Genomic DNA, 14005 nt, shown 5'->3' on the forward strand with positions numbered 1-14005 from the left:
AGAGCGGTCACTTCCTTTCCCGACCAATAAGAACACTCGAGGGCAAAGCGAGGCTTGGAACACAAAAGGAAGCCAGACTAGTAGTTTAAAAGGATCTAGTCATAAGTATTAAGATTATTGCGCCTTAGATAAGAAATCAATACATTTCTTGGAATCTTACTTTCTTGGGACGGTTTATCTTTCCTCCGAGAGCCATGCTGGAATCACATGGAGCAGTAACTGAGGCTTCTCTTCCTGTTTCAGTGTAAATGGTGGATTTTACTCTATGAGTAGCTGACACATGTGCTGAGAGATTTTGTTATCCAGAATGCTTTGGACCTGGGGCTTGTCTGGATTATGGATCTTTATACATTAAGGCTGGTTTTGCCTCCAATAAGGATTAATTATATCTTAGTTGGGATCAAGTACAAGCGACTGTTTTATTATTACACAGAAAAAGGTAATCCGTTTTAAAAAGTTGGATAAAATGGAATCTATGTGAGGCCTTCCCATAATTCAAGGATTTTGGGATAACCGGTTTCTGGATAATGGATCCCATAACAATTTTATATGGGTTTCAAGATTCAGCTATTATTCCTACCAGCAGCTGCTGCCCTCCTGTCTGGCCTCTGAGGTGGAGTCAAATACATTTGATTAATAGGTCTCCCTTCCCACTCATTGGCTGTTACTGCTGTCAATCATCAGCCAGTTTCTAATCCTCCCCCAGCAGAAAGGTTCAGTGCAGGCTCCTCGGAAGGTGGACACACGGGCAGATTCAGGGAGATTAGTCGCCCCATCAAAATCAAAATCGTTCGTGGTGTCCTACCCTTAGGGAATTAGATTTTCTATGGTGAGAGGGAGCAGTTATATTTGCATTAGTCGGGGAACAGAGAATGGAGCTTTTGTAGTTACTTCACTAACATGCTGCTTTTCTCCTGTCTTTGGGGGAGGGGAAAGTGAGGAAAGAGAAAGCAGGAGGGGTGTGTGTTGAAATGGTTAATTAACTCTTTAATGCCGCTCCACTACAGTCTGAAGAGGAGCTAGAGAAACTCCATATAGTGTGTTACTAATGATAACTGTGGACAACTAAACAATATAAAACACTATTATTATAATTAAAGCATACTTCATAAATGTGTGTGACGAGCTATTTCAGGTGCAGAGAGTTCTAGTTGAAACACAGTCCAAGCCCTCGTACAACACAGTGTTCAGAGCAATATCCAAGCATTTCTACCCACTGATAGTGATCACACTGTACATTATCACTGTGAACGTTGAACACAGAGGGGAAAAAAAACTGGAATAGAGTTTTTAAAATTCAAAACCGAATCAAGTTTTTCGGTCAATTCCCAAGTTAAAATTATGTTTTTATAATAAATTTAGATTGGTCGTATTTTGACTTCATGGAAGTTTATAAAAAAAAAAAATTGCATGAAGTCGAATTTTGACCCATGATAAGTGTATGCTGCTGCCTGTAGTTCCTGCGGCCCCTACGCCTGCTACTTCAGCCCTCCTGTCTTGTTTTACAAGTACCCGATGCATGCACACTCACACAGTTTTAACACTAAGGACTCCCCCTGCATATTTTTAATGCATTTCACCAAGGGAAGACAGAAAGCAATCAAACGCAGGGAGAATGCTCGTCTGTGTGAGCCCTATGGGTAGGACTACATGGACATTTTCAGCGCGATCCGCCAAAATGCCGGCGACAAATGTCATGCGATGGAAATAAGGTAAGAGATAGAAATGTCGCATCGTTGATCCGATGCAACGCGACTGTGATGCAGACGCTGCGTCTATCCAACAGTCATGTCAGATCAACGCTGCGTCTTCAGCCGACATTTCTATCTCTTACCTTATTTCTATCGCATGAAATTTGTTGCAGTGCGTTGGATCGCACCGAAAACGTCCGTGTAGTCCTACCCTAACTAGGGACAGTGAATCTGACCTGTTTCAATTGCCAAAAATATTCGCTGAAATGCCTTGAAGTAAAATGTTCAGACGTGTCAAGTTTTTTCACCCTTTGGAGTCTATGGGCATCATTGTTGGCGGCAAGACTTGCCAAAAAATTTTGCTCAAGACCATGGTAATCTCACACATCACATACTATGCCAATATACACGGAAGGTGATCAAACCCAGTGCCATTAATCTAAACCTGTATATTATATTTTCACAACACTCGTAGCACATGAGAAGCCATTAAAGAATATATTTTACCTGCACTAGACGAGTCTCCCTCAGACCTATCCAACGGGATATGCATTTATTTATGGATGCTGCCTGTGGGCTACAAAGATTGGTATTTTTTTGTAAGTAAACTAGCCTAAAGAGTAACTTTGTTCAGAGCTAAATACCTCTGTTAATACAGGTGTTGAACCTATTATCCAGAATGCTTGGGATCTGGGCTTTTACAGAAAAAAAGGATCTTTCCATAATTTGGATCTTAAGGTCGTAAGTTGTTGGGGATAAAAAAAAAAACCACAATACACAGCACTGTTGGGAGAATAGGTAATTTATTGTTTGGTGCAGAAAGAACACTGGCAACATTATCTGTCACTACTAAGAAATTACAGGCAAAGTGTCACATCAAGACTGAGAAGAAATTTAGAAAAATGGAATTCGCATGCAACCACCAGTGATGAACAGCTTTAAGTTTTAAACTATTCATTTTTTATTAGAGCAATACAAGTCAGTAAGATTTCTATGTTATACCTGTTGTGTGTGCGCATGCGTGTAGGAGGGCTATAATAATTATATATAAAATCTAAATGACAATACATAATATTTATCAGGAGCAGCGCTCAAAGGTCTGGAGATAAATTGTTAAATATTACAGAGCCCAAGCACTTCGCACTCTCCAGGGGGTGTTGAGAAGTCAAAAGTTTGGGACTTTCAGGAATCCAAATCCAGCCATTCTGTAATCCAATTCTTCTCACCTGCAATAAAAAGATGATTAGGGGTGGGGGACAAGTTTATTTTAGGCTAAAATTGCACAATGACTTGCTACAATGAAAGTGCTGCAGTAACATTAACACAAAAAAAAAAAAGTCACCTGCCCAGGTAAATTGCAGATGTAGGTCAGGGATTGGCTCAAACTGTCCCAGTGATTGAGGATAGAACCAGCCCAGGAGAGGGACTGGCACCGAAGACATAGCACCGGGGACATAATCTACCTCCGTACATTACATGTAGGGGTACAGAGCAACACCCAACATGCCAAGAAATGGAGGCACACAAAGTGGTTGAACATCTAGAATTCCACAGAGCCAAGTGTACAAATTGTTTTAGCTTAAAGGGAGGTTCACCTTCAGAACATAAAGTCTAAATTTGAACAGTCATAGTCAGAAGAAACAATTTTAAATGGATAGTTGTGAAGCTACAGACCATAGAAACTGTGGATTGCAGCTGCTAAAACTCTGCTGCCTCTCTGGCTGGATTCGCCCACACTGAAGCCCATTCTGCCCACACAGGAAGTGGTCACTGATCCAATTACTGCACATGCCTCTCCTGCTTCATTTGCATTTCACTCATCCGATTGGCTAAATGGTACTAGCCAATCCCATCAGAGATATGCAAATGAAACAAGCAGAGCCAGTTGAGTGGGATTTTTTTTGTTTGGCTGCCGAGTCCTGGGCTGGAAACCCCCTTACAGAGAGCCGAGAACAGACAGAACTATATCTGGGCTCATCCCTGGATTATCAACTCTGTAGCTTCAATACAGAATATTTAAATTAATAAAGATGTGGTTTTATCTCACAGGGATGATTCAAATGTAGAATATGGTCTGAGGTGAACGTTCCCTTTAAATAACATGTCCCGAAAATAAATAATAATTGTAATTAAAAAGAGACTAAAAATAACTGCACAAAGTATAAGAGTAAAACTACAACCCCACAGCCCACTAACTGCAATTAACAAGCCCTCCATTCCCGCACCTCCTCACTCACCTTCAAGCAGCCTGGAAAGAACGAGTGGAGTCACACAGCCCTATATATACCAGACATCCGCCTTACCAACAAGAGGAGGAGGCGGCAAGAGCGGTCACTTCCTTTCCCGACCAATAAGAACACTAGAGGGCAAAGCGAGGCTTGGAACACAAAAGGAAGCCAGTCGCATCAGTTACTGCTCCATGTGATTCCAGCATGGCTCCTGGAGGAAAGATAAACCGTCCCAAGAAAGTAAGATTCCCAGAAATGTATTGATTTCTTGTCTTAGGCACAATAATATTAATACTTCTGACTAGATTTTATTCAGCTACTATTCTTTTCCTTTCATCTTTTTTCCAGTGTTAGGGCAGAGACACGCTCTGATTCGGGGAGATTAGTCAACCAGCGACAAATTGCCTCTTCTTCGGGCGACTAATCTCCCCTAAACGCCTTCCCACCGGCTACAATGTAAATTGCTGTCAGGATGGCACTCGGATCACTTTGGCAACTTCCGAAAACAAAGCCAAGTGCCATCCTGCTGCCGATATACATTCTAGCTGACGGGGAGGCGTTTAGCGGAGATTAGTCGCCCGAACAAGAAGTGATTTGTCGCTGGTTGACTAATCTCCCAAAATAGCAGCGTGTGTCTCTGCCCTAAATAGTGGATTTTACTTTATGCTTAGCTAACTCATTATGCTGAGAGATTTTATGTAGTACATGTGTTGGACCTGTTATCCAGAATGCTTGAGACCTGGGGTTTTCTGGATAATGGATCTTTCTTTAATTTGGATCTTCATACCTTAAGTCTACTAGAAAGTCATGCAACCATTAAATAAATTCAATAGGCTGGTTTTGCTTCCAATAAGGATTAATTATATCTTAGTTGGGATCAAGTACGGGTTTGGGACCTGTTATCCAGAATGCTCGGGACCTGGGGTTTTTCGGATAACTGATCTTTCTGTAATTTGGATCTTTATACCTTAAGTCTACTAGAAAATCATATAAACATGAAATAAAGCCAATAGGCTGGTTTTGCTTCAAATAAGGATTAATTATATCTTAGTTGGGATCAAGTACATGTATGGGACCTGTTATCCAGAATGCCCGGAACCTGGGGTTTTCCAGATAATGGATCTTTTTGTAATTTGGACCTTCATACCTTAAGTCTACTATCAAAACATGAAATAAAGCCAATAGGCTGGTTTTGCCTCCAATAAGGATTAATTATATCTTAGTTGGGATCAAGTACAAGCTACTGTTTTATTATTACACAGAAAAAGGAAATCGGTTTTAAAAATTTGGCTTATTTGGATAAAATGGAGTCCCATAATTCAGAGCTTTCTGGATAACAGGTTTCCAGATATACCTGTATAGGCTTACCAGATCTTTTAAAAAAAAAAATGCAGGGACGCGTGTAGGATACAGCTAGAAGGGTTGCACTGATCTTGAATATGACTTAAATGTTGCAGGGCTGCGCTGAGAGAATTTATTAGACGTGTATTTACAAGTGATCTGGTAACCATACAGCATTGTGGTGCCATACAGCACAGAGAACTGGTTTGTCGGGAAACCTAACCGTATTGTTACTGTAAAATGGTAACGCAATATATACAAATGGTTTTCCTTAGGATTTACAGAAGAATCTGTTCAAACGCCGGCGCGTTCTGGGTCGAGAAAAACGCAAGAAGCACAAAATCATTGGAGCGGTGGTAGACAAAGAATTAATAACTGTCAATCACCTCAGGAAGAGATGGTAAGCAAATAATCGTATGGTTGTACAGGTATGGGACCTGTTATCCAGAATGCTCGGGACCTGGGGTTTTCCGGATAACGGATCTTTCCGTAATTTGGATCTTCATACCTTAAGTCTACTAGAAATTCACTTAAACATGAAATAAAGCCAATAGGTTGGCTTTGCTTCCAATAAGGATTAATTATATCTTAGTTGGGATCAAGTACAAGTTACTGTTTTATTATTACAGGTATGGGACCTTTTACTCAGAATGCTCAGGATCTGGCGTTTTCCAGATAACGGATCTTTCTGTAATGTGGATCTTGATACCTTAAGTCTACTAGAAAATCATATAAACATGAAATAAAGCCAATAGGCTGGTTTTGCCTCCAATAAGGATTAATTATATCTTAGTTGGGATCAAGTACAAGCGACTGTTTTATTATTACACAGAAAAAGGAAATCATATTTAAAAACGTGCATTATTTGGATAAAACGGAGTCTATGGGAGACGGCCTTTCCGTAATTTGGAGCTTTCTGGATAATGGATCCCATACCTTTACTGTGCCATGCAATTCTTGTACTAATGTATCATTTTGAAAATGGTTCCAGTTTTCCAATGCCAGATATGTTACTGTATAATCTTCTGCTCAGGAATAAGTCACATATTCCATTTATAACGTGGGCTATTTAGATGGTTATAGTCGATAAATTCCAACGGCTGTTCCACTGACTTTATTTATAACCATTCGTGTTTGTATATAGTGCCAATATGTTTACTTGCTGAAATGTCATTTCCCATGACATTTATACAAATGTAACCTGCTTGTATGTTCACCGCTGGATTTATATTTAGAGGCCCGTTTATCAAAGGTCGAATTTTGAATTCATGTAAAAAAAAAAATGTTTAATTTGCATATTCTCACAAATCGACTGGGAGGTTATTTAAGAAAAAAATTTGAATCTCTAATACTTGATCAAATGGTTGCGACCTGAAAATTCGAATTATATTTGATTCGTACAAATCGAGTTTTCCTCCAAAAAAAAATAACATCTCAAAATGGCTCTGCCATTGACTGGTACATGAACTCAGCAGGTTTTAGGTGGTGAATATTCGAATTAGGACGGTTTCCATGGCCGAGTTGTGATAAATCTCACAATTTAATAGGGGGATTAATATTCCAACATGTGAATTTTGAAACTCAAATTCGAATTTACTATTCGACCCTTGATAAATCTGCCCCTTAAAGTGCACCTTACCTGTTTGTTGCACCACCACCAAACCCACATATAATAACTGAGCTGATGTATTATTTGTGTACTTTATGTTTGGGTACCTTTATAATTTTACTTTTGATTTATTTATCCCGCCTGTAGTTCCAGCGCAAGAGCCAACATTACTCTCTCTGGGAAGAAGAAAAGAAAGCTCATCAAACAGATTCAGCATCTTCAAAAAGAAAAGGAGACAATGGATGGTGAGAATGGAATAAAAGTATCACTGAAGTCTTAGGGCAGATTTACTAAAGGGCGAATTGTCGCCAGCGACCGCTTCGCACCCATCGCTACACTCCGCGAGGCACAAATGCGCTCAGACTATGCTAATTCACTAAAATGCGGAGTTTCGGCATGGACGCTGAACGCTGGCGACTTTTCGCTAGCGGTACTTTGCCAATGTGAGCATTTGATAGTGAACATGCGCTGGCGTTCATTTCTGTCTAGCGAAACTTTGATAGGGATCTTGCTCTCAGGATAATTTTCATAGGGCGGGAAATTTTAAAGTTGTCAATCAGGCTGAAAAAGGAAAAGTCGCCAGCGTTTTTTTGACTTTAAAGCATTTTCGGCTCACAGAATATGATGTAAAATTGAGGGAGATCCAGCTACTTTAATGCACCGTGCCTGGTTTGAGGTGGCGAAGGCAACTCTGGCGAAAGAGGTAACGTTAGTAAATTTGCAGAGTAATATCCGTTGCCAGAGCAAAAAGTCGCCTGACAATAAGGGGCAGATTCACTAAGGGTCAAATTTCGAAGTTAAAAATACTTCGAAATTCGACCCTCGAATTGAAATCCTTCGACTTCGAATATCGAAGTCGAAGGATTTAGCGCTAAACGTTCGTTCGATCGATCGAAGGATTTTTCGTTCGCTCGAACGATTAAATCCTTCGAATCGAACGATTCGAAGGATTTTAATCCAACGATCGAAGGAAAATCCTTCGATCAAAAAAAGTTTAGCAAGCCTATGGGGACCTTCCCCATAGGCTAACATTGACTTCGGTAGGTTTTATCTGCCGAAGTAGGGGGTCGAAGTTTTTTTTAAAGGGAAAGTACTTCGACTATCGAATGGTCGAATAGTCGAACGATTTTTCGTTCGAATCGTTCGATTTCGTTCGAATTCGAACGAATTTAACCAATTCGATGGTCGAAGTACCCAAAAAATACTTCGAAATTCGAATTTTTTTCATTCGAATCCTTCACTCGAGCTTAGTGAATCGGCCCCTAAGAGTGCGAATGACCGCTAGTGCCAGTCTCTTTCGCTAGTGAATTGGCGCCTGCACCAATTAGTAAATCGGAGACGTCCCTGCGGGCGGTAACGCTAGAATATTGTGGTTAGCCACTTCGCTCTTTGTACATCTGCCCCTTAGGGTTTATAACCATGCACATACTATTATGCCTAATGGTTTTCCATTATCTGATCACCGGCCTAGCCGGTAAAATATCAGCCAAAGCCGGTATTACAAATATTGTATTTGGCCAGTAAATTTGTAATACCTATTGTTCCGCTCCTGGCCAACCTCAGATTAGCCTCTCTCCCCTATTCACCTAATGCAAGTGCTGCAGCCCCTTCCTGGTGAAACTCCATGACTCCACCCCTGAAATGGCACAACCCCGCCCCCACCCTATACATTAGCAGCCGGTAGGGCCGGAGCTAAAAGGTGGCAACCCTACCTATAGGTCATTTTAAATGTACATGAATACTATTACTAATAATACTAATACATCAGTAGTGTTTTAGTGTCAGTATCGCCTTAAGCACTGGTGCCAAAAACGACACTTTATACTCAAGGTACGGCTTTACCAGTAATCTATAGAGATGTAAATAGATGTTTTCAGCCCTCAAGTAAATTACTCTTTTTATGAGAGGACATTATTTGCTTTAGTAGCCACTGACCGACATTGTCTAGTGATCCCCAACCAGTAGCTCGTGAGTAACATGTCGTTCTCCAACCCCTTGGATGTTGCTCCCAGTGGCCTCAAACCAGGTGATTATTTTTGAATTCCAAGTTTGTTTTCCCCCATCAGGAAATCTACCTTGATAACGCGCAGCAATAATATTTGACAACGCCCGTTTTGTGACCACACCCCCTAATTACCATGTATATTTTACAAAATTTGGCTGGTTATGAAGGTTTGAACACACTCCCTTCCCCACTTGCTGCTCTCATCCCTCCCTTCCCCTCCGTGCCTGCAGCCCTCCTTCCCGTGTCCTTCCAGCCGCCCGCCCTCCCTTCATGCTGTTCGTCTCCCTGTCCTCCCCGCAACCCCTTTGTGCCGCTCTTATCTCCCCACCTTCCCTCCCTCTTCGTGCCGCTCTGCTCTTCAGCCAAGCCAGCCGGCCATCCCTCCCTCGCTTACTGCTGTTGCCGGGCCCCAGATCGCGGTCTATCAGGAACATTACCATAATCTACTGGCAGACCGTGATCTACGTCCTGGGCACCCCTGACATAGAGGCTACCAAATAGCCAATGACGGCACCCACAGGAACATTTGTTTTTTTCATTCTTGCTTTGCCCACCCAACACTTTTTACATCTTAATGTGGCTCACGGGTAAAAAAGGTTGGGGACCCCTAGTCTAGAGTTACATGGATTGGAATGAATGTTATTTTTAAGTGTTTAATGCTGCATTTATCAACATGGCACCTCATTTGCCAATTTGCTGCTTAGTGTAGTCAAATCTCTCTGCAAAGGTACTAATTGCTTTAATATCACCTGCAAAAATAGGGACAGTTCTTACAAAGGCTCCAGGTCATTAAAGGAGAACTAAAGCCTAACTAAAGAAGTAGGTGGAAATGTTGTACATGATGTTTTGTGCTTCTGTACCAGCCCAAGGCAACCACAGCCCTTTAGCAGTAAAGATCTGTGTCTCCAAAGATGCCCCAGTAGCTCCCCATCTTCTTTTCTACTGATTCACTGATTCACATGCTCTGTGCTGCTGTCACTTACTGAGCTTAGGGAGCCACTCACAATATACAGTACACATAGAATAGAAATGTCACAATATAAGGCTGATTAGTCATTAATACACATAATTACTACATGGCAGCACAGAAACCAGTGCAATTAGCATCAGAATTGAATAATCAGCAAACCTGTAGCATCAGCTTATATTACAGCCAGGGAAGCTCATTTTCTGCTGCTGGATAATTAGTGACGAGCCCTAAGCTTAGCTTCTCAACAGCCAATCAGAGCCCACTGAGCATGTGAGTGTCACAGACACTTTCCAAGATGGTGACCCCCTGTGACAAGTTTGAAGTCCTGGATCATTGCTGCTATTGACAAGCTCAAACTTTAGCCTCCTGCAATAAGTTCCTTTAAAAAAGTGCTTTATGTATCTCCCACTAACTTTAACTGTCTGTATCTAACGCTCTGTTTGTCTCGCTAGTGGAGTCGACAGTCTCACGTCCTATAAAGCCTTCCAATGTAATGGAGATTCAGAGTAGCTGCACAAAAAAGAAGAGTAAGAAATCTCGTGGAGATGTCGAGATGGAGGACGCACCTGCTGGAGACCCGGTCGATGAACAACCGGTTTTGCCGACAACCGAGTGAAAAGTGATGTTGACACAAAGCATTGGACTATTGTGCAGGAGTTGTGATCTTTGCAGAGAACATGGAGACCTTCCTTTACTCAGTGTCAACCAATCTGATTACAGACTGGGCAAACTCTTGCGATGGTTATGATATATATATATATATATATATTTGCATTGTATGTAGTTCTAAAGATGACGCGTTTTGCATTCCATTATATTAACTTGAGAATGATTTTGAGGGCAATAAAGAGACAGGACCTTAGAGGCAAGACAGATCCCTGCATAAAAAGAGGCTTTAGAAGTACATTATATTAAAGGGATCCTGTCATGGGAAAACATGTTTTTTTCAAAACACATCAGTTAATAGTGCTGCTCCAGCAGAATTCTGCACTGAAATCCATTTCTCCAAAGAGCAAACAGATTTTTTTTTTATATATAATTTTGAAATCTGACATGGGGCTAGACATATTGCCAGTTTCCCAGCTGCCCCTGGTCATGTGACTTGTGCCTGCACTTTAGGAGAGAACTGCTTTCTGGCAGGCTGCTGTTTTTCCTTCTCAATGTAACTGAATGTGTCTCAGTGAGACCTGGATTTTACTATTGAGTGTTGTTCTTAGATCTACCAGGCAGCTGTTATCTTGTGTTAGGGAGCTGCTATCTGGTTACCTTCCCATTGTTCTGTTGTTAGGCTGCTGGGGGGGAAAAGGGAGGGGGTGATATCAGTCCAACTTGCAGTAAAGAGTGATTGAAGTTTATCAGAGCACAAGTCACATGACATAGGGCAGCTGGGAAACTGACAATATGTCTAGCCCCATGTCAGATTTCAAAATTAAATATAAAAAAATCTGTTTGCTCATTTTTGAGAAATGGATTTCAGTGCAGAATTCTGCTAGAGCAGCAGTATTAATGGATTCATTTAAAAAAAAAATTTTTTTCCCCATGACCGTATCCCTTTAAGCTGATCAATATTTTACCATCCACCTTCTAAGTTGTGATGTTATGGCATACTTTAGGCAATAAAATAACTAAAATAGTAACCTAGAATGTTTTTTTGTCTTTTGTGGTAAATCAACGGACAGTACAAACTTTTTATGTTTTCAGTCTTTTGATCGTTTCCAAAGGCCAATTGGTTTTAGGGTAGTGACACACACGGAGACTTGTCGCTCGCGGTTTTTTTAAAAAGCGAGATTCGGGTGACAAGGCAATCGTCATCTTTGAAGGCAAAGATTTCAGGCAACTTCCCGTGGATTTGCATCACATAGTGCATCACGGTGCTTTCTCCACCCACATGGGCTGGACGTTCAACAAGATCAATGAGCCTATCAGTGACAAAGAAATGCTTTAATAAAAAAGGCATTTTCAGTGGTGTATTGTCTTCGTATGCGAATGGGTGAGCATGTGTTCGCTGGAATAAAAATTCATAATTGTTCTTATGTACTTATAACATGCCATGCACACAAGAATTTGCATACTATCTTCCCCTTTGTGTATTATACTAGTGCAGATTTTCACTACTTCAGAACAGCCATGTTTTTTCTGATAAAACACTCCAAAAAGGGTCTACAGACTATTTCAAATAACAATGTGTGTGTAGTAGCTGGCAATTTACATGTTTCTCTATGGCAAGACACAACAAATGACTTGTTGCCATAACTCTCTTTTAGGGTCAGGGCACACAGGCAGATTTGGGGAGATTAGTCGCCCAGCGAACTGCCTTCCTCAGGCTGTAATTAGAATTGCCGTCGAGAAGGCACTCCGAGCGTTTCATTTTCCAAAGTTACCCTTAGTTGCCTCACGAGGAAACTTCAGGCGACTTCGGAAAACGAATCACTGAGTTGTGGCAGGAAGGCAGTTCAGGAAAATTAGTCGCCCCAAAGATTTGTCGCTGGGCAACTAAACTCCCCGAATTGGCTTGTGTGCCCTGACCCTAAAAACCGCAGGCAACAAATCTCCCCGTGTGTCACTACCCTTATGATACGCCTGGGTGTGACGCATCAATATATATTTTGATATCCAGCGATCTCCTTGTTAAAGGAGCATGTTCTACACTGGGTTTGACATGCTTCTATTAAGACAGAAACTCATGTAAGCTGAAAGGGTTGACTAAATATACATGTAGACTTGTAATGTTTTACAATGATATTGCCTAATTCAATGTAAGGACCTTTCATGAGCACATTAGGGACAGATAAATAAATAATTGTGCTAATTCTATCCCAGCTTTGTTCCGCTTTAGTAATATTTAGCAATTTTTCTGTACATTGAGCTTTTTGGTGTTAAGGCGACATTATTACGGTGCATGCACAGATGAGAAAGTAAAGGACAAATAGATCAATAGAAAGACCTTCATGCAGTTTATTTAGATCTGAACATTTCCAGCATGAAGAGTGGGACAGTGAATAACTTGATTATTTAATCATTTGTTACTATTTACTGTGCCCCCCTCTAGGCAATCTTATCACTACTGTGAAGCATTAGCGGGTAAGGTTTTAGAACTGCCAGTATAAGGTGCGTGGCAGGATTTGAAGAGAAACCCAACAGACATGACCTGCTGCTGATTCTGTGTAATTGAATCATTAATTGAAACTTGTTCCAAATAATAGCAGCGTGGAGCTCAATTGAGGTTATTCATTACGGCACTTATTTAAAGGGATACTGTCATCGGAAAACATGTTTTGTTTTTTTTTCAAAACACATCAGTTAATAGTGCTGCTCCAGCAGAATTCTGCACTGAAGTCCATTTCTCAAAAGAGCAAACAGAATTTTTTATATTCAATTTTGAAATCTGACATGGGGCTAGACATTTTGTCAATTTCCCAGCTGCCCCTGGTCATGTGACTTGTGCCTGCACTTTAGGAGAGAAATGCTTTCTGGCAGGCTGCTGTTTTTCCTTCTCAATGTAACTGAACGTGTCTCAGTGGGACCTGGATTTTACTATTGAGTGCTGTTCTTAGATCTACCAGGCAGCTGTTATCTTGTGTTAGGGAGCTGTTATCTGGTTACCCTCCCATTGTTCTGTTGTTAGGCTGCTGGGGGGGGGAAAGGGAGGGGATGATATCAGTCCAACTTGCAGTAAAGAGTGATTGAAGTTTATCAGAGCACAAGTCACATGACTGGGGGCAGCTGGGAAATTGACAATATGTCTAGCCCCATGTCAGATTTCTAAATTGAATATAAAAAGATCTGTTTGCTCTTTTGAGAAATGGATTTCAGTGCAGAATTCTGCTGGAGCAGCACTATTAACCGATTAATTTAGAATTTTTTTTTTCCCATGACAGTATCCCTTTAAGGAAAGATTTCTAGTACTACTGTATGTAGACAGCCCTATGCTGAGAATCTGCAATTCATTGTTTTGTGGTTTCTGAAATATTTCAGCAGCTCTCTTAGTCTGGAATTTTAGATACCATAACAACCATGCAGTGGTTAGAATGAGATACTGGAAGGAGAGAGCCCGAACAGAAACAGAATAGTAAAATGTAACAAAATTGTAGCCTTACTCAAAAGTTGCTAGGAATGCGACATTCTACAACAAACACATAAAGGTGAACTAACCCTTTGATT

General features: G+C 40.9%; 1 protein-coding gene, 1 long non-coding RNA gene and 1 other non-coding gene across 3 annotated transcripts; 1 reads left to right on the top strand and 2 right to left on the bottom strand.

The window, feature by feature from the left end:
• Positions 1 to 2477: 2477 nt before the first annotated feature.
• On the bottom strand, positions 2478 to 3951 carry LOC108715137. The gene is made up of 2 exons (XR_001935461.2): positions 3034 to 3951; positions 2478 to 2917 (listed from the first exon to the last, which is right to left on the bottom strand). It is a non-coding gene; the product is annotated as an uncharacterized LOC108715137 (long non-coding RNA).
• Positions 3075 to 3211, bottom strand: LOC121393488. The gene has a single exon (XR_005961101.1). It is a non-coding gene; the product is annotated as a small nucleolar RNA SNORA57 (small nucleolar RNA).
• Positions 3952 to 4001: 50 nt separating the features above from the next.
• lbhd1.S (LBH domain containing 1 S homeolog) lies at positions 4002 to 10793 on the top strand. Its single transcript, XM_018259981.2, has 4 exons — positions 4002 to 4159; positions 5536 to 5660; positions 7017 to 7114; positions 10297 to 10793. Exons 1-4 carry the CDS (start codon positions 4124 to 4126, stop codon positions 10458 to 10460), a joined length of 423 nt encoding a protein of 140 aa, XP_018115470.1. The 5' UTR covers positions 4002 to 4123; the 3' UTR covers positions 10461 to 10793.
• Positions 10794 to 14005: the final 3212 nt, after the last annotated feature.

Source organism: Xenopus laevis, chromosome 4S (genome assembly GCF_017654675.1).
Source record: "Xenopus laevis strain J_2021 chromosome 4S, Xenopus_laevis_v10.1, whole genome shotgun sequence".
In the NCBI taxonomy this organism is placed as follows: domain Eukaryota; kingdom Metazoa; phylum Chordata; class Amphibia; order Anura; family Pipidae; genus Xenopus; species Xenopus laevis.